This window comes from Pan troglodytes, chromosome 15, assembly GCF_028858775.2.
Source record: "Pan troglodytes isolate AG18354 chromosome 15, NHGRI_mPanTro3-v2.0_pri, whole genome shotgun sequence".
In the NCBI taxonomy this organism is placed as follows: Eukaryota; Metazoa; Chordata; class Mammalia; order Primates; family Hominidae; genus Pan; species Pan troglodytes.
In genome coordinates, this window is record NC_072413.2 from 90,417,728 (window position 1) to 90,442,425 (window position 24,698).

General features: G+C 46.6%; 1 protein-coding gene across 3 annotated transcripts in view; it reads left to right on the forward strand.

Annotated features, from left to right (window-relative positions):
• The window catches only part of SLC24A4 (solute carrier family 24 member 4), a 178,957-nt gene that overhangs the window by 89,251 nt on the left and 65,008 nt on the right, over positions 1–24,698 (forward strand). For all 3 annotated transcript variants that reach the window (XM_054666231.2, XM_054666233.2, XM_054666232.2), the window contains exon 3: positions 22,504–22,580. In XM_054666231.2, coding sequence (XP_054522206.2) covers positions 22,504–22,580 — 77 coding nt within the window. The remainder of the gene's footprint in view (positions 1–22,503; positions 22,581–24,698) is intronic.

Genomic DNA, 24,698 nt, shown 5'->3' on the forward strand with positions numbered 1-24,698 from the left:
CCCAGTGAGTTACTGCTAATAGCAAACATTTTTCCATGCCCAGTGTGAGACCCGCCCCTTTCCTAACCATCTCTGAGACCAGGTAATTCCCTTCTTTCATTTAGGTTCTTACTGAAACGCATCTATAGTTGGTGGCCCCAAGAGCCCGCTGTCTCTCAGCCAGAGCTGTCTTGGTTGTTTGTATGAGACAGAACCAAGTCCCTGTAGTTCATGGTTTCCCTGACCCCTTGGCCTGTGGAGGAGGAGGAGAAATCCATATTGTCTCCTGAAGTTTCTTTTTAGAGTTTCCTGCTCAGTGTGTGAGGCTCCCTAGGATTATGTGCCTTCCTTCCCACACCAGCAATGATTGAGCACGTACTCTATATAAGGGGCCCTGTCTAGAGATAAATAAGGCAGATGCAAATGTTTTGGACAAGACTGTCAAATAATCTTCTAAGATAGGAACTGGGTCACACATGATTCCAAGGTTAAGACCTCTGCCCTCTGGGGCATGTTCTAACAGTTGCTGAGTGTGTTTGGACTTCTGGTTGCAAGTGACCAAAAAAAAAAAAAAAACAAAAAAACCCTGGACTGAGCAAAAGATGAGAGGTGATCAGCTCCTGAACTGAGAAGTCCGGGGCCAGCTGTGGGCATGGCGGGATCAGGATCGGCTCATCTCTCTTCCATGCTGGCTTCCTCCCCAGCCAGTCTCCCTCTACAAAGGGGCCTTGAGATGTACAAGCCTGCACTTTACCACTTTGGGGTTTGGCAGGAAGAAAGCCTCACGTGTTCAAAAAGGTCTAGCAAAATTCCTGGGATTGACTCACATTGGACCATTTGTCTGTGGCTGAACCTGGGGCCAGGCACCCAGGCTCTTACCCGAAACGCATCTCTAGTTGGTGGCCCCAAGAGCCTGCTATCTCTCAGCTGGAGCTGCCTTGGTTGTTTGTGTGGGACCAGCCCCACTCAAATCATATGGATGAGAACAGGGGAAGGGCAGTTCCCCCCAGGAGAACCAGGGTTTTAGGGTGCCAGACAGGCAAAAACAGTAGGTATTGATGTTAACCCTGTCAACGCCCCGCACTCTGAGTAGCCGACTGGTGTGATCTGGCTCTGATCTGCATTTGGTGGGACGCTTCTGTCCTCTTGGGCACAGGGTGTGTGGCCACAGCCCACAGCCCTCCTGTCCCCTCTAATGTCCTGTCCCCATCTCAGTTCATGGTGTCACCATGCCCTCATCCCCCTGGCTGGAGACCACAGGTTTCTCCCTCCACACCACGCCCATCCTCCATCCTGCAGGTCAGGGGGCTGCAGCATCTCTACATCGTCCCCTCCTTTCTATTTCCATGTTACTTCAACAGCTTCTACCTGAGGCTTCTGTCCTGCTCCTTCCCACCGCCTCACCACCCTGCCTGATGTTTCTAAAGTAAGGGCCAACCAACTACAGCCTGCGGGCCAAATTCAGCTCCCCACCTGTTTGGAATACGTCCTGCAAGCCAAAAATGGTTTCTACGTTTTTCAATGATTGGGCAAAGTTAAAAAGGAATACTATTTTATGACACATGAGAATGACAGGGAATTCAGATTTTAGTGAACATAAATAAAGTTTTATTGGAACACAGCCATGCCGATTTGTTTATATCTCATCTGCGGCTGCTTTCATGCCACAGCGGCAGCGTTGAATAGTTGCGGCAGAGACCATATGGCCTGCAAAGCCTGAAATATTTACTGTCTGTCTGGTTCTTTCCAGGAAGACGTTTGCCAACTGTTGGTTTAAGATACTCTCATCCTGTCGTTCCTTTGCTCAGTGATCTGCTGCTGCTCTCCAATAAGGAGAGTCCTTATCCTGAAACTTGGTGTCCTCTGATCCTTCCAATCCCATGTTCCAGTCTTCCCATTGCGGCCTTCCCACCTCCCAGAACACCTGCCCAGAATTCCCAGTCTCCTGGGCTCCCTCCCGCCCCCCTGCCTTAGCATCCAGTTCATTCCTTTGCCTAGAAAGTGTCTCTCTTTCCACCTGGATGTCTCCCAGGAAATCCTGAGCCCAACTCTCCCATCTCCCAGCTCTTCCCTGAGTCATCTTTGCTGAGTTAGAAATTAATTGTTCCCTCTTCTGCGTTCCACTAAAGCTCCATTTAAAGCTCTCCCCACGGCATGTGTCTTGTTACAGTCACCATTAGCTGCACATCTGTTTCCCCCTCCTCTGTAGGTTGCGAACGTTGCCTGATTTATCCATATTCCCTTGCAGCCCTCAGCACAAATCCTCCCAGTAGATGCCACACGCTCAGTGCTTGTTGGAAAGATTGAAAGTCAAAATCTGGGCTGGGAGCAGCTTCCTTCCGTTCCAGGGACAGACCTGCTGGTTGTATAGGAACACAGCACTGCAGAACCACAGCTGGTGGAAGACAAATATTAAACTAAGGCAGAACGAACAGGGATTTGCTGTCATCCTGTAGTTTGTGGGTAGAGATAGGCAAAAGATGTGTCATTGTTGGAAGTGGTGTATTTGAATCGACTGAATGAGACCTTAAGGAGAGGTAGGGACAGAGGAGAAGGGGTGAGAATCAGATAATTTTCTTGCATGTTCCCAGCCACCCAGTTTTGATAGAGAGTTCTTTGAGAGAGGAGAACATGTGCTTTGACAGCATATGGACCAGTAGATAAATGGTGTGTGAAGGGAGAGTGTGAATGGCTTCATTACAAGCAGGCAGGCGTCAGTGTTCAGTGGGCAAAGACAGCAGCCATTATTTTAACCATAGACTACAGTTTATTACCTGGACACTATTGGCATTGGGGGCTGGATAATTCTTTGTTGTAGGGGGCTGTCCCGTGCTTTGAAGGATGTTTAGCTACATCTCTGGCTCTACCCACTAAATGCCAGTAGCACCCCTTCCCCGGTTGTGACAACCAAAAATGTCACCAGTGTCATAGGCAGGGGCAGGGGGTGAGGGGGACAATCACCCCTGGCTGAGCACTGCTTCCCCACATGAGGGCTTCTCACACTACCTGTGGTGAAAGACTTGTTAACTTTATTTGACCAATATGCTTGTCAAATACTAGAAAAAGAAATCCCTAGAAAAAACTGGCATGGTGGCTCACTCTTGTAATCCCAGTATATTGGGAGGCCAAAGTGGGAGGATCCGTTAAGTCCCGGAGTATGAGACCAGCCTGGGTGACACAGTGAGACCCCAGCTCTACAAAAACAAACAAACAAAATTAGCTGGGCATGAAGATGCATGCCTGTAGTCCCAGCTTCTTGGGAGGCTGAGGTGGGAGGATTGCTTGATCCCGGGAGGTTGAGGCTGCAGTGAGCTGTGATCGCACCACCACACTTCAGCTTGGGTGACAGAGCAAGAATCTGTCTCAAAAACAGAAAAAAGGAAAACAATCACGTGGTTGCCACAATCTCAAATTGCTTCACAAGTGTTTGGATGCCCATTCTCACTCTCTGTTCCTGTTCTGTCATGAGTGGGTGATAGAGAGTTCACAGGCCACACTTTATCACAGCCCTAGACCCAGAATCATGTTAGAGAACATTCTCCGTGTGGGTGGAGGTCACCATGTGCTCTGGAATTGTGTCGCTGTGAGGCCCTTGCCACGATGCGTGGTGCATTGTCTTGGTCCAGTGGCCTTTCCCTTGGGTGTGCACCTGCAGATGGGGGGATGGTGTTGGACTCATGGTTGAAAGGCGACGGTTCACCTCGTGCTGGCAGGTGTTTGATGGCCACTCTTTGATGCACCTCCATGGAGGCCTGGCCTTGTTGAGAATTCTCCTGTGGAAGGGCTGGACTTGTTCTTTTCCATTGATCTTCTCATGAGTTGTGTCACTCCCTGATCATTTTCCAAAGCTGGGTGCCTTGAAACTGGAGGTGAGGCCTCCTGCCAGTGCATTTCTCGGCCAGGCTCTCCTAGGAAACAGGGTGGATGATGTTCCGAGGCTTCTCCACGGTGGGTGGTCAGCGTGGGAAGTTTGACCTCTTGCCTTTGGTCCTGGGGCCTTACCTTTGGTCATGAGCCGGAATAGACTCACAAATGGTGGGAAATGCACCAGGAAGAATGCATGGATTTTATTTTTTATGTTTTTATTTTTATTTATTTATTATTTATTTATTTTCGAGACGGAGTTTCACTCTTGTCACCCAGGCTGGAGTGCAATGGCATGATCTCAGCTCACTGCAACCTCTGCCTCCTGTGTTCAAGTGATTCTCCTGCCTCAGTCTCCAGAGTAGCTGGGATTGTAAGCGCCCACAACCACATCCAGCTAATTTTTGTATTTTTAGTAGAGATGGGGTTTCACCATATTGGCCAGGCTGGTCTCTAACTCCTAACCTCAGGTGATCCACCCACCTTGGCCTCCCAAGTGCTGGGATTACAGGCATGAACCACTGCGCCCGGCCTCTATGTTTTTATTTTTTTTTTAATTTCCATAGGGTTTTGGGGAACAGGTGGTATTTGGTTATGCAAGTAAGTTCTTTAGTGGTGATTTGTGAGGTTTGGGTGCACCCATCACCCAAGCAGTATACACTGAACCCGATTTGTAACCTTTTATCCCTCACTCCTTTCCCACTTTTTCCCCGAGTCCCCAAAGTCATCCTTATGCCTTTGCATCCTCATAGTTTAACTCCCACTTGTAAGTGAAAACATACGATGTTTGGTTTTCCAATGCATGGGTTTTAAATTCTAAGCTGTAAACTCTGTGGAGATATAGAGACATCCCCACCACCCATTCCAGGAAAGGAAAGTGTGTGTATTTGTGTGTGTGTGTGGTGTGTGTGTGTGTGTGTGTCGGTCAGTGACTTTTGTGGTGTCAGCGTTTCTAGCCTTCAGCTTAGATGTGAGGCCTAACGTGCCGGGTGAAGAATCCACTATAGGTAAGCAGAGTGAGGGAGAGGCTGGTGGGAAGCAGAGATGCGTTTCTCTGTGTTGGCGATCAGGGTCTTTCCTGCCACGCTCTGTGTGCTCTACCCCAAGGGGACTCGGTGCAAAGGAAATTGAGCTGGTGGCACCAAAGGAAATGGTGATCAGGTGGCTTTGGGTCACTTTATGCTGTCCTCTTCCTGAGGAGGAAACTGAGGCCAGCACTGCCAAAATAACAATGGCAGAACTGAACTTTCCAGACTTTTAATCCAGTGCACATTGTCAGATTCTTTACTGTCTCATTCATTTTGTTGGTGTTTTTGAAGAGAGGTGATGGGTCCAAAGAGATGCCTAAGGAAGGAAAAGGCCACAGGCTGGAGGTTCAGTGAACTCATCTGGCTCAGCTGCTATTTTGTTCTGTGATCCTGATGAAGCTCTGGTTTGTAACAGGCTAAGAACCTCCTCAAACCTCACGGTGCTTTTGTGGAAACTAAGGAACGATGTAATTTTCCACAAGCTCACAAAGGAAAGCCAAGAATAAAATCCAGACCCTAGTGACTCTTTAGTGGAAATGTTTCTGACAGAGCCAAGGATAAGAATAAGCACCAAGCCTAGAAGGAATGAGGCAGACTTTTCTTGTTCTGAGATTTGAGGAAAAAGAGGTCATATGTCCAAGTTACAACTGTCAGTCATTCTACACATATTAAGCACTTATATGTAAGACAGACCTGGAAATACATTAAGCCTGTCAGTTTCTTCTTTTCTACCTATAGTCTTTCTTCATCCTATTGCTTGAACTATAGTGCTTGGATGGGCTTGTTAGAATTGTAAATATTTACAAGGACCATGTACAGTCATGCACCATATAACAATATTCATTTCAACAACAAACTGCATATTCTACATGGCCCCATAAGATTATACAGATAGGGAGCTGAAGAGTCCCTATCACCTAGTGACGTCTTGCTAGTCCTGACCCTCTGTAGGTCTAAGCTAACGTGTGTGCTCATGTCTTTATTTTTGATTTAAAAGTTTAAAAAGTTAAAAACATTAAAAAAAGAAAAATAGCTTATAGAATAAGAACATAAAATATTTTTGCAGGGCTGTAGAATGGTCTTGTGTTTTAAACTAAGTGCTATTAAAAGAGTCAAAAAGCTTAAAAAATTTAAAAGTTTATAAAGAAAAAAGTTACAGTAAGCGAAGGTTATTATTGATGAAGCATATTTTTAAAATTAGTGTAGCCTAAGTGTCCAGTATTGATAGACTTTTGTCTACAGTAGTGAACAGTAACATCCTGGGCCTTCCCATTCACTAACCACACACTCACTCGCTCACCCAGAGCAACATCCAGTCCTGCAAGCTCCATTTGTGGTAAGTGCCCTAAACAAGTGTACCATTTTTTATCTTTTAAACCATATTTTTTCTGTAGCTTTTCTGTGTTTAGATACACAAATGCTTACCACTGTGTTTCAACTACCTGCGGTATTCAGTACAGTTAAATGCTGCACAGGTGTGTGGCTTTGGAGCAGCAGGCCTTATGGGATAGCTTAGGTGTGTTGTAGGCTAGACCATCTAAGATTGTGTAAGTGTACTCTAGGATGCTCGTGCCCCAGTGAAACTGCCTAACACCACATTTCTCAGAATGTATACCCATCATTAAGTAACACAGGACTACAGTTGCTCAACCAGCACCCACTGAGGAACTGTCTGCTGTGTGCAAGCTACTTTACAGAAGGAGAAGCTGTTCCTTCCTTTCCAGGGAGATCACCCTGTGTCCTCCCAAATATAATGAATGGACTCAGGCCCTATCACTAAATCCTGGCCTGAGACTTCTTGCCTTGAGGCTACTCAGGGAATAGCAGGGATTTGGTCTAGGAAGAGAGGAAGGATTATGCCAAGGAGAAAGACTGCTCAACAGACAGGGAAGCCTGGGAGCAGGGGTGGGAGACAGGACAGGAGCCAAGAGTGCTGAGGGGGTCCCTGGCTCACGGCTGTGAGGCTCCTCCTTGAACTCTACGTGCTCGTCCTGCTGCCAGGCTGGCCTCCTGGTTCTGCCCATCTGGGGGCAGCTGTGGCTCCTCACTCTTCCCATCCCAACCCCAATTCACCATAGTCCAGTGCACTGGTCAGGGTTCTCCAGAGAAGCAGAACCCATGGAGGTGCACACATACACAAACATGCCCTGTATCTATCCTATATGTGTGTGTGTTGTGTGTGTTCATAAAGAGATTTATTTTAAAGAATTAATTCATATGATTATAGGGGCTGGCAAGTCCAAAATCTGTACGCCAGGCCAGCAGATTCGAAACTCCCAGGCAAGAGCTAATGCTCTTGAGGACAAATTTCTTCTTCCCCAAGAAACCTCAGTTGTTGTTGTTTTTTTGTTTGTTTTTGTTTTTGATTTGTTTTGTTTTTTGTTTTGTTTTGAGACAGAGTCTCACTCTATCCCCCAGGCTGGAGTGCAGTGGCGTGATCTCGGCTCACTGCAACCTCCGCCTCCTGGGTTCAAGTGATTCTCATGCATCAGCCTCCTGAGTAGCTGGGATTATAGGCACCTGCCACCACACCTGGCTAATTTTTGTATTTTTAGTAGAGGCAGGGTTTTGCCATGTTGGCCATACTGGTCTCACACTCCTGACCTCAGGTGATCCACCCACCTTGGCCTCCCAAAGTGCTGTGATTACAGGCATGAGCCACCGCACCCGGCCAATTTTTGTGTTCTTTAGGCCTTCAACTGATTGGGGTGGAGTTGAATTCACACCCACATTATTGAGGGTAATCTTCACTTAAAGTCCATTGATTGTAGATGTTAACCACATCTATAAAATACCTTCACAGCAACCCTAGATTTATGTTTGATTAAATAACTGAGTATGACTACTACTGCCCAGCCAAGTTGGCACATAGAACTCACCATCACACGTGGCTGGCAACCTGACCTGACCTCAGAACTAGAGCGTGCCAGAGGTGAAGGGAGGCGTCATTCCAGCCTTCCTCCAGGTCCCTTCCCAGTTAGTGGCAAGCACCAACCACTCACTCTGGCAAATCATCCACCCTCCTTTGGGTTTGGGTGGAGGTGCTTCTGAATCCAGGCACCATGCTATAGCAGCTACCTTCCCGCAGATGTTCTCTCGTTGAACTTGAGGCTGTCTAGAATGAGGAAGTACCTGGTGTCCATGTTGGCAATGATGGAAGTCTCTCCTGGCATGTTGCCATGGGCTACTTTGACATCTCCTGGCTAATTGGTGTTCATTTTTATTCCAGGTCCTTGTACTCCTAATGAGGAGAGTGAACATGAAATTTATCATCCAAACTGTGACACTTTTGAGAGAAGGGGATACTATTCATTATACTGGACAGCAGATGTGAATCAGGACTGTCCTAGAGAAACCAGAGGATATAAAAGATCCAATAATGACAACTGCTATGTTATTCATAAGAGTTCATTCATACAGGAGTTGATTTCATGCTTGTGTTTCATGAATAAAGGGTCAATCAAGTCAACAAATATGAGGGCTGAGTTGTTTTTCCCCAAAAGATATGGTGAAGTCCTAACCTGCTATTTGTAAATGTGACCTTCATTGGAAATAGGGTCTCTGCAGATGTACTTGGTCGAGAAGAGGTTATGCTGGATGAAGGTGGGCCCTAAATACAGTCACTGGTGTCCTTATAAAAAGTCCATGTGAAGACACAGGGACAAAGAGGGGGAGGCCAGATAAAGACAGGGGCAGACATTGGGGTGATCTGGGCCCACAAGCCAAGGAATGCCAGGGACTGCCAGCTGTCACAGATGCCGGGAGAAAGACATGGTGCCAATTGCCCCTAAGTCTCCAGAAGGAACCAACCCTGTCGACACTTTGATATTGAATTTCCAGCCTACAGAACTGTGATAAAATACATTTCTGGGCTGGGCACGGTGGCTCACACCTGTAATCCTAGCACTTTGGGAGGCCAAGGCAGGTGGATCATGAGGTCAGGAGTTAGACACTAGCCTGGCCAATATGGTGAAACCCTGTCTCTACTAAAAATACAAAAATTAGCCGGGCACAGTGGCATGTGCCTATAGTCCCAGCTACTCGGGAGGTTGAGGCAGAAGAATTGCTTGAACCTGGGGGCAGAGGTTGCAGTGAGCCAAGATCGTGCCACTGCACTCCAGCCTGGCGACAGAGCGAGACTCTGTCTCAAAAAAAAAAAAATTCTGTTGTTTTAAGTATATAATACTTTGTTAAGACAGTCCTAAGAAACTCTATTGTAAAAGCTTCAATATAAGTACCTACTATGTGCCAGGCTTTGATCTGAGTGTTGGAGGTACATCATGATCAACAGCAGTAGCAGCTCATTGTCACAATGTCAAGGTGCATCCCAGGGACCTTTCACAGGCTACTGGCCATATGGTGTAGTTAGACAATGAAGAATTGTTTCTGCAGATGTATCAAACAAGTCAAATGTACTTGCAGCTCAAATTAAGTCTAGAGTCCACCTCTACCAGCTGAGAATACCCACGGTGGGCATGGGCATTTTTTCACGGGGGGGCCTGTCCCTGAGTAAATTGGTTTCTGTTCTTGTCATTGGCAACAGTGAGCTGGCTCAGGTGATACTGTGGTCTTGTTTCCTGGGATGCCGAGTGCCTGTTGTCATGAACCTACCTGAGAATGGGTCCTGGCATCAGAGCCCTCACTGCTCCTCAGGCTTCTGTGGTTGAACTCCAGCCTCTGGAGATGAGCTCACCTTCAAGCAGTGGCAGGAACCAGATCTGGCCTCGTCCCAAAATTTCCTCCAGGGGAGGCACGGTGATGGCTGATGTGTGCTGTGTTCAGGTGCATGAACCAAGGGGCTTGTTACTTGTTCATCCTTGCCATGAACAGTACAACAACGAGAAAAACAGTGGGGAGCTCTTAAAGTTTTTCAGTGATAATATGCTTTCCTTTTCCTAGAGTGCGTCAGACGTTCAGTAGGTCTCTCTTCAATGAAGTATAACTTGAGTACAATAAAATACACAGCTTTTTAAGTGTAACTACCACTCCAGTCAAGATCTAGGGCGTTTTCATCACCCTAGAAAGTTCCTTGTGCCCTTTGCCGATTAGTCCCTCCCCTACCCCCAGTGGTTCTGATTTCTATCACTGACCTTGGTTTTGACTGTGCTTGGGCACCATATAAATGAGATCATACCATTGGTACTCTTCTGTGCTGGATTCTTTTATACACCACGATTTTTTTGTTTTTGTTTTTTTTGAGACACAGTTTTATTCTGTCGCCCAGGCTGGAGTGCAGTGGCGTGATATTGGCTCACTGAAACCCCCGCCTCCCAGGTTCAAGTGATTCTCATGCTTTAGCCTCCCACGTAGCTAGGACTGCAGGCACCCACCATCATGCCCGGCTAATTTTTATATTTTTAGTAGAGACAAGGTTTCACCATGTTGCCCAGGGTGGTCTCGAACTCCTGACCTAGGTGACCTGCCTACCTCTGCCTCCCAAAGTGCTAGAATTACAGACTTGAGCCACTGTGCCAGGCCCATACACCATGTTTTAAAACTTCATTTTTTTTAAAAAAATAAAGCATAGCAAATTGACTAAAACATTTTTACGATAAAGCATTTGGAAAGGGGCCCTGGAAAGGGCAGCCGTTTAGAATTCCTCCACCCGCCATAACCACTATAATGGTTTTGGCATACTTCCATCCAGTTCTTTTCATTTGCTGATTTGTGTGTAGCTGCAAACAAACCACGAGTGATTTTGTGTGTTGCTTTTTTCATTTATGATAAAATTTTTTCCACATCCAGTGTCTTTAACTATCCTTCTGGGTAGTACTCTATCTAAAATGCCCTGTAAGGGCAGGCACTTTTGCCTGTCTTGTTCAGATGTATTTTCAGAATCTAGAACAGTGCTGGGACCTGATGGGTAACAGTAAATATTTGTGGGAAGACTACAGGAAAGTGTCCAACTCCATAACCATTATCCTATTCCTGGGCCGTCAGTGGCTTCCAGTGCCTCGCTAGTGGAGGTAACAAGCATCTTCACACATATGACTTTCACCCTGATATTTTGAATGTCACCCTTAGAAGAAATTTCACATGAGAAACTGTTATGTCAAAGGGAAGAAACATATTTTTGGCTTTTGTTAGACAGTCAAGTGCTGTTGAGAGCTGGATTATCCAGATTTGAGTTTTGGCTCTGCCACTTACTGGCTGCACCTTGGGCAAATTACTTAACCTTTCTGTGCTCCAGTTTGCCCATGTTTGAAATGGGGCTAATGACAGTGTTTCCTGGGCTCATTGTGACCTTGAAATGTAGAAAGTACTTGACATGTAGTAAGCATTGTATGTGTATTGCTATGTATGTTTCATATGTAGAACATTATATCATGATAAAAAAATGGAAGCTATTTTTCCAAAAAGAAATGGGTTCCCTTAATGATGTCTGTCCTTTTGATAAACTCAGTGGTACTTGTGTTGCCGACTGGTGACTAGCTCAGAGTTTGGTTGTGCAGTACGTAGAAACCTAGGTTCCGAATTTACTTTTATTTTATGTATTCATTTATTGAGACAGGGTCTCACTGTCATCCAGGCTGGAGTGCATTGGTGCCATCACTGCTCACTGTAGCCTTGACTTCCTGGGCTCAAGTGATCCTCCCGCCTCAGCCTCCTGAGTTTAGCTCACAGGCATGCACCACCATGCCCAGATAATTTTTGTATTTTTTTAAGAGACAGGCTTTTGCCATGTTGTCCAGTCTGGTCTTGAACTCCTGGACTCAAGCAATCCTCCCACCTCAGCCTCCCAAAGTACTAGGCTTACAGGTGTGAGCTGCCGCACCCAGCCCCTAATTTACTTTATTTAATTTTATTTTATTTCATTTCATTTCATTTTTTTTTTTTGAGACAGAGTCTCACTTGCTCTGTTGCCCAGGCTGGAGTGCAGTGGCACAATCTCGGCTCACTGCAATCTCTGCCTCCCGGGTTCAAGCAATTCTCCTGTCTCAGCCTCCTGAGTAGCTGGGGTTACAGGCACGCGCGACCATGCCTGGCTAATTTTTGTACTTTTAGTAGAGACGGGGTTTTGCCATGTTGGCCAGGCTGGTCTCGAACTCCTGGACTCAAGCAATCTGCCTGCCTCGGCCTTTCAAAGTGCAGCCTCCTAAAGTGCTGGGATTACAGGTGTGAGCTACCACGCCCAGCCTAATTTACTTTAGATATTAAGTATATGCCTTGTCTAGTAGAGGTAAAGACAATACAGGAACAAACAAATTGTCACCACAGCACTCTGAGAACACTTAACCTAGTGCAGGAGAAAGAGAGTAGAGACACAACTAAAGATTGCTGCTAATTGTGGAAATAAACAAAGACCACACAAATGAAAACAACCCAAGATATTTACTCAGAGTTTACTATAGCAAGGGAGTCAGCTGTCATCACTTGCGTTTGGTAAAGACTCAAAGTCAGGCAAGGGAGCGGGGAGGCTTCACAGCAGGGAAGAAAGGGCAGGCTTCAGGCGTGCCCTGGGTGGAGGCTGTTGGCGTGAGGCAGCCAACTGGAAGCAGGGCATTGTGTGCATTGGTTTAGGGAATGTTTTGCCTTCCCAGGGCTGCCATAACAAAGTAGAACACACTGGGTGACCTAAAACAACAGAAATTTATTCTCCCACAGTTCAGGAGGCCAAAAGTCTGATATCAAGGTATCAGCAGGATTGATTCCTCCTGGAGTCTCTGAGAAAATCTGTTCCAGGCCTCTCTCCTGGCTGCCAGCACTCCTTGGCTTGCAGACATACCACTCCAACCTCTGCCTTCATCATCTCATGCCTTGTTCTCAGTATCTCCTCCTTGGCTTGTAGACATACCACTCCAACCTCCTTTGTTTTTGGTATCTCTGTGTGTCTCCTCCTCTTCTTCTAAGACCACCAATCATTGGATTCGGGGTCCCCTGTAATGCAGTGTGACCACATTTCAACTTAACTACCTACCTCTGCAAAGACCTTATGTTAAAGACTGAATTGTGTCTCTCTAAGTTCGTGTGAAGTGATGGTATTTGGAGATAGTGCCTTTAGAGAGGTAGTAAATGTTAAATAAGGTCATAAGAGTAGGGCCCTAATCAAATAGGACTGGAGTCTTAGTCCTTTTAGTGTTGCTATAAAGTAACACCTGAGGCTGCATAATGTATGAAGAAAAAAGGTTTTTTTAGCTAATGATTCTGATGTCTGGGAAAGTTCAAGAGTGGGCATCTGCCTCTGGTGAGGGCTTCAGGCTGTTCTCACTGATGGCAGAAGGTGAAGGGGAGCCAACCTGTGCAGAAAGCACATGGTGAGAGAGGAAGCAAGAGAGTGGGAGAAGAGAGATGCTCTGTTTAACAACCAGCTCTGGACGGGCATGGTGGCTGATGTTTATAATCCTAGCACTTTGGAAGGCCAAGGTGGGAGGGTTGCTTGAGGCCAGGAGTTTGAGACCAGCCTGGGCATAATAGTGAGACCCCATCTCTACCAAAAAAAAAAACCAAAAATATATATAAGCTGGATGTGGGTATGGTGGCACATGCTTGTAGTTCCAGTTACTCAGGAAGATTAGGCAGGAGGATCATTTGAGCCCAGCAGGTCAAGGCTGTAGAGAGCTATGATTATGTCACTGCACTCCAGCCTGGGCGACAGAGCGAGACTCCGTCTCAAAAAAAAACAGAAACAAAAACAAAAACAAAACCCAGCTCTTGCGGGAACTAATAGAATGAGAAGTCACTCACCACTTGCGCCCAGGGCATTAATCTATTCATGAGGGACCTGCCCCCATGACCCAAACACCTCCCATTAGGCACTACCTCCAAGATTGGGGATCACATTCAACATGAGATTCGGAGGGAACAAACATCAAACTATAGCAATCGATGTCTTATAAGAGGAGGAAGAGACACCAGCAGTGTGTGTGCAGAGAAGAGGCCGTGTGAGGACACAGGGAGAAGGTGGCTATCTACAAGCTAGGAAGAGAATCTTCACCAGAAACCAACCCTGCAGGCACTTTGATCTTCCAGCCTCCAGAACTGGGAGAAAGTAAATTTCCATTGTTGATGACATCTAGGCCATGGTATTTTGTTATGACAGCCCCTGCTGACTAATACATCTTATTTCCAAATAAGGTCAATGCTAAGGATTCTGGTGGACATGAGTTATTGGAGGGACACTATTCAACTCACTACAGGGAGCCTATTTGTTTTTCTCTTGTTATTCTTGAGTTGGAAGCAGGAGAAAACAGTAGAGAAGGTGGTTGTCATTGGCAAAACATGACCATTTTGGGCCAATTGCTGCAGAGGCTGTGGTCTGACATCCCAGGCTAGTTGCTTTGGAGCTGTGGGTCACAGTTCTGTTGTCCTATATGGACCAGCCATTGTCTGTTCGTATTAATTCGGGCTCTGGCAATTCTGTTGTTAACTAGCTGTGATGCTGAACAAAGCACTTGACCTCTCTGGACTTCAGGGTTCTCCTCTTTAAAATGGAGGGGTTACACCTATATGCAGTGGCTCACACCTGTAATCCCAGCACCTTTGGGAGGCTGAGTCAGGCAGATCACTTGAGCCTAGGAGTTCAAGACCAGCTTGGGAAACATAGTGATACCCAGTCTCTACCAAAAAAATACAATAATTAGCTGGGTATGATAGTGCACACCTGTAGTCCCAGCTGCTTGGGAGGATGTGATGTGGGGGATCACCTGAGCCTGGGAGGTTGAGGCTGCAGTGAGCTGTGATTGCACCACTGCACTCCAGCCTGGGTGACAGAGTGAGACCCTGTTTCAATCAATCAATCAATCAATCAATATAAATGGAGGGTTAAGTGACTCTCAGTGAGGTGGGACAGGATCTTCAGCATCAGGGCAGGGAGAGAGGTGGGGTTGGCAAGGATGAGGTCATAAGTGTGGGGCCCTAAATCAAACAGGATTTGTGTCTCAGTCTGTTTAGTGTTACTAAAAAGGAATACCTGAGGCTGGGTAATAAATAAAGAAGGTTTATATGGCTCATGATTCTGATGTCTGGAAAAGTTCAGGAGTAGGTATTTGCATCTGATGAGACCTCAGGCTGCTTTCACTCATGGTGGAAGGTGAAGAGGAGCCAGCCCGTGTGTGGAGATCACATGGTGAGAGAGGAAGCAAGAGAGACGGGGAGAAGTACCAGGCGCTTTTGAAAACCACCTGAGGAAACAGTGCCCTGTGACATTAACAAGTCCACTTCCCTTCCTGGGTGGAGAACAGCTGAACCACATAGTACCTGGGCCCTTGTCCAGCTGTAGAAATTCTATAGTGGTTGCTCCTGGAAAGAACATTCCTGTTGCTGAGTCTTCCAGGCATATTTTCTTTTTCATGGCACTGAATCTCTTTTGGAATGTACTGAAAGAAAGATAGGATTTTAAACTCCTTCTCATGCTAGTTAAGTCAGTGACTTAATCTAATTATTTTTACTCCTGTTTGGGACACAAGGGTGATGGTAGAAAATCCTAGATGTTCCAACTGTTGCCCATGAAAGGCATAAAATTCTTAGCAAAGTTATTTTAAACTGTACAATTGGTGGGGCGGGGGGGAATGACAATTTTTTTCTTTTGGTTTCTGGCACTGGGATGGTTTCTAAAACATATACCTTATATAAGTTGAAACAATAAAAATTTGAGGCTATTTAAATAACTTCCCAGCCTTCCAGTCTGGTTTTCATCGTTTCAGAATAAACGTCAAGGCTTAGAAGGTGGGGTTATTTTTAACAAGGGTAGAAAGCAAAGAGAGAGTGGCATGTTTTGAGGCAGTTATTTTTCCTTTAAAAAAATTCAATTCACAGTTTACATTCCCCAAAGAGAATTGACTAATTGAAAGGTTTAAGAAAAACGAGCAGCTCACAGAAAGCACATCTCTGTCAAAAATGTTCTGCCTGGTAAGACTTGGTGTGCAGCATCCAAGAAGCAGTTTGGGAAGACAGGGGCTGAGGAGGCAGGGCCAGTGCACCATCTCCTGGGGAGCCATCCAGGCAGAGGTCACACTGGGGGCTCCTGAGTTTGTGTCAGAAGGGAGGAGCCCGAAGTACATTCACTCCATAGGCATTTCATGAACACCTACTTCGTGCCAGGTTTGTGCCAGGACCTGGCAGCACAGGCATGACCAGTGTGGCCAGAGTAGAGTGGGCACCATGGGGAAGGTGGCATGAGTGAGGCTGGAAGGGTTGGCAGGGCCAGACCGTGCAGGGCCTTGAAGGCCAAAATGCGGTCTTTGGCATTTATCCTAAGTGTTTGTTGAAAAGCTTGTCTGGCTGCCCTGTGGAAAACAGGAAGGAGCAGATTGAGAGAGGACCTGGGGACACCGGTTACGGGTCAGTGCAGTGGTCCAGCAAGAGAGGATGGCGGCAGAGGGACTCAAGAGCAGATCAGCAGTAGGATTGCCAGGGCTTGTGCAGGATTGGCTGAAAAGGAGGTGGATGTATCAGTGAGTGTTCCCTGCAGGAAATAGAAGCCATGTTTAATATTTTCAACAGAAAGGAATTTAATTTAGGGAATGAGATGCTTACAAAATTACAGGGAAGGCTGAAGGAGCAGCGCTACGGTCTGCATGTTTGTATGTCCCCAGCATTACATGGAAACCGAATTTGCAAGGTGATGTATTAGGAGGCGGGGCCTTTGGAGGTGACTGGGTCATAGAGGTGGAGTCTTCATGGTCGGGCTTAGCGCCCTTATAAAAGAGACCCCAGAGAGCTACCTGGTCCCTTCCACTGTGTGAGGATGCAGAGATAAGGCACCATGTATGAACCAGGACACTGGCCCTCACCAGATACCGAATCTGCCAGTGCCTTCGTCTTGGACCCTCCAGCCTCCAGAACTGTGAGAAATAAATTTCTGTTGTTTTTAAGCTACCCCAGTTTATGATATTTTGTTATAGCAGCCTGAATGAACTGAGACAAGTGGGAAACGGAATGATCAAGTGTTCAGTAACATCCTGTGCAGGAATAAGGAAGGGGACATGATTGCCAGGAGAGCCTCTTGACACTTAGGTCTATGTAAACTTGGTTGCCAGTGGAAATGGCAGCAGGAAGAACACACTGCCTCTCTTCTGCCCTCTGAGTCCCCTAGGTTGGCAGAACCTACTTCACATGCAGAACCCTAGCTGCAAGGGAGCCAGGCTCCTCCAAACGAGAAGTAGGACTGGGATGTGTGATCCTGCAGTGCACAGCCTGCGCACCCATATCTAGGGTCCCTGAGGGGAAGGTTCATGGGAGGAAATAGAAAAGGACATTGAGTGCCTATTGGCCTGTCTACCTGTCACAACATATGAGGAAGGAGGCCGTATCAAGGACAATGTCAGGATTTGTTTTATGCAGACCCAGATGGATGGGAGGCCATGCAATGAGGGCAAGTTGAAGGTGTTCATAGGACGGCTGAGGAATGATGTTCAGTTGTCTGCTGGACATGTTAGGTCTTGAGCTCAGAGAAGATTGAAATTTGGGAGCTGGATGTGGAGATTAAAAAGTCAAAGCCAGGGAATGGTCACATGGACAGAAGAGGGCCCAGGGTGAAGCCCCTAGACCACCAGCATTCAGTTCAGAGTCCCTTGGGGGGAGGGGACCCTCTAGAGGAGACTGAGTTGAGTGAGGAGAGGGGAGGCCAAAGAAGCTAAGCAAGAATGTTTCCAAAAGTGGGATCACCCGACAATATGGACGAATCTTAAACCATTTTGTTAAGTGAAAGAAGCCAGACTAAGAAGGCTACATATTACATGATTCCATTGATACGGTGCTCTGGAAAAGGCAAATATGGGGAAAGGAAACGTCGGTGGTGTGGCACACCAGATAGGGATGTGTTTCCACTGGCAGTCGAGGTTATAGAGACCTAAGTGTCGAGAGGCTGTCCTGGCAATTGTGCCCAATTTCTTATTTCTGCACAAGATGTTATTGGATTTGATTATTCCATTTCCCACGTGTCTCGGTGCATTGAGGCTCCTATAACAAAATATGGTAAACTGGGCAGCTTAAACAACCAGGAGTAGGGGTGCAGGGAGGGGTGATTACAAAAAGGCAGCACAAGGGAATTTTAGGGGTGATGGAACTATTCTATCTGAGGTATGGTGGTAGATACACAACTGTAGGTGTTTCTCAAAACCCATTGAACTTCAAACCACGAAGAATGAGTTTTAGTGTATGTGAGATAGATAAATAGATTGATCTGTTCATTTATATACACATACATTCATTCATATACAAATAGGAAGCAGTCACTTGTATTAAACGTTTCAAGATCAAGGAATATAAGTGACAGGTTTTCTCTGGATCCATTTAATAATGGCCTAGACCTCTGTATGGGTGAATTCTGGGTTGCAGGCAGAATTGACCTACAAAATCCAATGTATGTTTCAGAGCGTGGCCTCTTGGCATGGCCCTTAGAGCTTACAAGAACAGAGGGCCTGCTCCTGGGATGGAGGAGACCTTAGTCCTGAGATGTGCATCTGCTGGGGGTAACATGCTCCAATAAAGAGAGCCTGGTATTAGTTGGGCTTCCAAGCTGGGTTCTTCTCTTATCTGTGCCAGACTGTGTTTGTGTGACTGTAGGTGACTTTAGTCTCTCAGAGCCTCCACTTCCTCTCAATAAGATGAGAATAATGAGTTTCTCAGAATTGACTGGGAGCAGGCTTCAAGGCTTGATGTGGGCATCACCCTCTCCTGGGGCTGCCTGCATGTTCCCCAACAACTCTCCCAGGTCAGTGACCCCTAACTTATTCTACTCCGCACCATCGCAATAAGCTTCTCACTGTCTCTTGGTCGTTTGTTTACTTGTCCTACAGACCAGGCACGTCCGTGACGCTCTGTGCCTAATCCAGTGCCTGGCACATAGTAACTGCTCAAGAAACATGCATCGATTCACATTCTTTCTGGATCAGGGGATTTCCCACCTCAATAACCTTCCACCTTCTGAGTAACTTTGCCTTTCCCCGAAAGTCAAGCCACCCTCTGAGAGGAAGAGCTGCCATATCTGAGGGCGCTCGGGGTCCGTCAGGGTCTCATCCAGCCATTCCTAGACAGTCCAGTGGCTACCAAGCGGGTGCTCTGTACATGCTGTTGAATAAATCCATCCATTTTGAGAAGCAGGAGCAATGTTGGTGAAAGTTTGGATCCCTGAACGGGCAGCACTAATTCAGAGCGTCACCGTGGAGCTTTTTGTGTGTAAAGAAAACAGCTCAGGTGTGCCTGGAGGCCTCCGAATGGCGGATTGTAGGGTGCTGAGGGCACTGGAGGTGCTTCTGTCCCCAAGGATTTTGGAGTTTCCCATCCAATGTTCAGGAAGGCAACTGGCAGGAAGGACCTCCTCCAGCTTCCCTGGGCCCTGCTCACAGTCGAGGATGGGTGCACGGGAGGGAGGCAGATGCCTGGGGTGTGAGGACACCTGGGTGTGTCCAGGACCAAGAGTGATGGAAGCCACTTCTGGGCACCAAGGTCCAAAGGGGAGTGGGGAGCAGCTGGCTTCCCTCCTGTCCCTCCTTTCCCTTCACCCCATGTCCCCAGGGCAGGGGTGGGGGCTGGGATCATCCCTGGTTCCTTGAGCCCAGCTCCACCTGCAGATACATCTCTCCCTTCCCTCCTCCCTCCACCTTCAGATTTCTGCAGCTTAAAGGCTTAAGGATGACCTCAAAAGCCGTGTGTATGTTCCCTGCTGATCCCTCCCTCCTCCCTGGTGGGGATTTGAGCAGACAGAGCAGGCTCAGCCCCCTCAGACATGCAAGCATCCCACCCTTGAACATGGCCCAGTGGCTCCTGATCCCAGGAAGCCCATGGGAGGAGAAGGAAGGCTTTCTCAGGAACCTGGGATTACACTGCTCCAGGCTTCAGATTCTCATGTAGCCCAAATCATCTCTTACTTTCTCATTGTCTTGCTCTTTCTCTCTTTCTCCAAGAAGCCTTTGTCTTCTCTTTAGCTTTCATACACCAAGGCTGTGTGTTCTGTGGAGTTGTGGGGACAGAATGGATGTCAAGGAATGAGTCTGTAAGTTAATGATGCTGAGTGACTGGCAGCCTGGCTGAGCTCAGTAGTATCACTTCTTACGGCCCAGGTTCTGCTGTGATCTCCATTCGTAGGTGAGGGAACAGGCCCCAAGGTGTCAGGAAGCTTGCCCAGGTCCCACGGGTCATTAGGAGCAGAGGTACTTCCTGAAATCTAAGTCCATCGGCTGCTAGAGACAGTGCACGGAACAGCTGTGTGGGACATCTGCAGTTCCAAGTTGTTGCTGTCAGTGACAAGGGTGGGAGGCCACAGAGTCCTGGTCTATACCCACCCCCTTCACCATGCCAGTGTCTAGAGGATTTTAATCCTGAACTGTGGAGCAGACTGATCCCGGCTATCAACAGCCAACTGGGAAGGGTGGGGTGGATATCTGCCTGCTCACAGCCTTTGATGTCCATGCCAGGGCATGCCGCACATAATAAGGATGACTGATTCGTCACCATAGAAGCCATTCATTCTCCTCCATAGCCCCCCAGCCTGCACACAGGGGTGCAAAGCAAGGCGTGAGGCTGAACAAGTAGAAGTAGCAGCAAATTGCCACTGAAGAGACAGAGGGTCAGAGAAGTTTCATGATGTGACCAGGGTCACACAAGCTCATGCGTAGTCGAGCTAGGACTCCAGTCAACAGTGTGGCGTGATTTCCACTTGGCCAGACCGTCTCAGTGTTAGAGGTGGGGCTTAACCTTGGACGAGGAACATCAGGTCCCACTGTGAGTGCTGGCGTAGATGCCTGGGTGCTCTGAGCTGCTTACTTCCCTCTCTGAGCCTCATCTGAAAACAGGAACATTGATGGCTCTAGTGCCCGCCTTGTGGGTTCAAGATGTACCAGGAAGGTGTGGATGGGTACAGAGGATGGTGGGGCACAGGCAGCCGGGAACTCTGCCAGTGACCACTGTCTTTGCTGGCAAAATTAAGGCCATAGATGCCATTCATTCTCCTCCACAGCACTCCAGGATACACATGGGTGTGCAGAGCAAGGTGTGAGGCTGAGTAGAAGTCTGTTCCTACCAAGGGCAAAGCCATTTAGAACCAACGCCCCCTCCCTGCTGGAGGTCAGGTGATATGTCCCCAGCAGCAGAAAGATGACATGACATTGTTCTAATTTTCAAAACTTCTCATTTTTCAAAAATTTTTAAAGATGTTATTCTAATTCCCAGGATTGGATAAATCAGTCAGCTCTCAAAACTCTGGTTTGGAGAATCAGGAAATGTCTCGAATTTTCATGACAGAAATGTCTATTGATCTGCACTGAAATGTCCCAGCAGCTGCATTTCTCCTGGAAGTAAGATCTTGGCCTCAACAATGCCGAGCCTCTCCCTATGTAATTCTCCATCTCTGAGCTGACAAACCTTGAAGCCAATCCATGCCCTTGAACTGACAGCAGCAACTCTATTAAAGAAGTTTGATTACAAAAAAAGAGAGAGATGTGAGGGAAGCGAAAGAATCTATTTTTCGTTAAATGCTGCTTGTTTCAAAGCGGGAACATTTTCTGGGTATCTGGGGAGCTGATGTTTTCTGTGGCTTGCCGAGAGAATCAGATCTGAAAAATCAGAAAAATTTCCATATAAGGGAGAAAGCATCATTTTCAGAGCTTAGGGCCCAATTATATTTGCAGAGAAGGGATTTCTGTCCTGGAAGTTTATTTAACAAGCATTTATCAAGCACCCACAATGAACTAGGTGTCATTCCGTGTGTTTAAGGGGTTTACAAGGGTAATAAAAGTATTCTAATAAGATGAGACGATACATATCGTTATTTTTGTTAATATTTTAACCTTTGTTTATTCAGTCGATTACTAAGGTTGATTGAGAACCTACTGTGTACCAGGCCTGGCCTAGGTACTGAGGGTGCAATGGTGACCAGGGAAGTGTGGATCCTTGCCTTCCAGAAGCTTCCAGTTTAGCTGGTGTGGTGAGGGTGGGTGGAGATCTGAGGGTGCCCTAAACAGGATCTGTGACAATGGAATTCATTCATGGATACCTCCGTTCATGAGCGTGCTTATCCGCTGATGATTTTGAATGTGGCAGTGGCAGATGAGAAGGGATTATTCCTCTATTACTGAGCAGATGAGTTGCTCAGAGCTGCCTGGGGTTGCAGGAATGATACTCAAACCCCAAGCATTTGATTTAGATTATTTCCACATCTTGGCTGTTACGAGCAATATGGCTATGAACATTGATGTGTAAGTTTTAGTGTGGACATTTGCTTGCATTTCTCTTGGGTCTATACTTGCGAGTGGAATTGCTGGGTCATATGGTCTATGCTTAATCTTTTGAGGAACTGCCAGACTGCCTCCCAGGGCTGTACCATTTTACATTTCCACCAGCAGTGTTTGAAATTCCAGTACCTCCGTATCCTTGTCAACACTTACTACTATCTGTTCTGGGTTCTAGCCATCCTATTACGTGGGAAGTGTTTCATACTGTTTTTTAAAATGCAAGACATATCTAAAACATCATCACTCTAAGGGGCTGGAATATCTTTGCATAATCCAGTATCCAGCAACTATTTCCTGAGAGCACTGGTCTGCCCCTGGACTGAGAAATGGCTGGCCTTCTCTCTGATCAGTCCAAAGCAAGGTGGGCTCTGCAGTTCCTTAGTGAACTCTCAGATGTCAAGTGAGGTTTGTCGGGAGGCCCATAGATAACTAACACTCTGCCATCTCTTCCTGTCTTCCAGCGATTCACGAGTTCCCCACAGATCTGTTCTCCAATAAGGAGCGACAGCACGGAGCCGTCCTGCTGCACATCCTTGGTGTAAGTCGTCCTCCCAGAGTGGTCACAAAACTTCTGGCACATGAAGCCTCTCTGCACAGCGGGGCAGAGCCGTGGCGTGTCTGAGATCTTTTATTCTTGTAACAGCCCAGTGAGGAGAGCGGAGACTGGGCATGTTTTACCCACACAGAAATGGTGTCTTAAACGTGTTAGGTGACTTACCCGGTGTCACACAGCTAGTGGCCCCAGGACCAACACAGGAATGCAAGTCTTTCCTGTACCCCATTTTCTGCTTTTGTAAAACAGGGATGATGGTACCTATTACAGAGTGTGAATATGAGTGAATATGGGTCAAGGGCATCAGTGTTGCGTGGCACATGATAACTCCTACAAATGCCTGCTGTCCTGATTCCCATGACTACCCCTAAATTTTAATACCTTTACATCACTACGTAGATGGTCCCCAAGTTAGGATGGTTCCACTTACTATTTTTCAGTGTTATGATGTTACAAAAGTGAGACATATTCAGTATCACTGTTCTGGAAGTATAAAGAAACTATACTGTGAATTTTGAAGTTTTATCTTTTTCCGGGCCAGTGATACTCTCTCCTCATGCTGGGCAGTAGCACCAATTGCAGCTCCCAGTAGTCACATGGGCATGAGCATAAACAAACAACCAATACTTTACAGGGTACTGTGTTGCCAGATGAATTTGCCTAGCTGTAGGCTAATTAAGTATTCTGAAGCACATTCAAGGTAGGCTAGGCTAAGGGATGATGTTCAGTAGTTAATTGGGTTAAATGCATTTTCCACGTAAAGTATTTTATTTATTTATTTATTTATTTATTTGTTTATTTTTGAGATGGAGTCTCGCTCTGTCACCCAGGCTGGAGTACAGTGGCACGATCTTGGCTCACTGCAACCTCTGCCTCCTGGGTTCAAACGATTCTCCCGCCTCAGCCTCCCAAGTAGCTGGTATTACAGGCATGTGCTGCCACACCCGGTTAATTTTTGTATTTTTAGTAGAGACGGGGTTTAACCATGTTGGCCAGGCTGGTCTCGAACTCCTGACCTCAGGTGATCCACCTGCCTCGGCCTCCCAAAGTGCTGGGACTACAGGTGTGAGCCACTGTCCCCGGCCCACTTAAAGTATTTTAAACTTAAAATGGGCTTATCAAGCTATAACCTCATTGTAAGTCTAGGAGCATCTGTAGTTTAAAACTTTGTTGTACTTCTCAAACTTCCCTCCCTATTCAGATGGACCTTGATGACAAATGGTGGAAGGGGGGTCAGGTAGTAATTTGAAAAGAAATAAGGGTTCAAACCTAAGCTACAAGTCACTCTCTGTGCTGGAATAGGCAAACTACAACCCTAGCCAAGTCTGGCTCAATGCCTATTTTTGTAAATAAAGTTTTATTGGAACATAGACACTCCTATTCATTTCTATAATATCTATTTTTTCACTTCAGAGGCAGAGCTGAGTCCGTGCATCAGAGACTGCCTGGCCCACAAAGCCAAACATATTTATTATCTGCCCCTTTACAGAAAAGGTTTGCTGACTGTATTGTGTGGTGTGGAGAAACATAGCTGGTCAAGGTTTGCTTCTCTGCTTTGGATCAACCACAGCAAATTTTCCTCCTGATCAGCTTCCCTGACCATCCAGCACCATCTGCTTGTATATTTAAACCCAACCCAGTATTAACTCTTTGCAAGAGATCATTAAGAAAGTGAAATCTGGAATTCCCACATAGGTAGTAACAACCAGAAAATAAAGAATGGGTGAAGTTTTAATTAACAGGGTAAGCCATTAATGAAAATGAAGACTAGAATGAGGGTTGTTGGCACATTTTGAACTACAGACCTGTTTATTATTTCTATAACAGAGTTATTATCTTTCTAGTTTCTCTGGCTTTACACTCCTCCCCTTTCACTAAGGGACTGTGGATGTGGCTAATTGGTCCCACAGTTCTGTGGTCCTGCCTCGTGAAAGTCTTGGCATAGCTGAAATGAAACCTCAGGTTTCTGCTGAACCTGAGTGCACTGTGGGAATTTCACAGGAACCCTTTAGAGGAGGGGTTACCAAGCTATGGCTGGAGAGCCAAATCCAGCTCACCAACTGTTTGTTTGTTTGTTTTTTTAAATAAAGAAAAGAGGTTTAA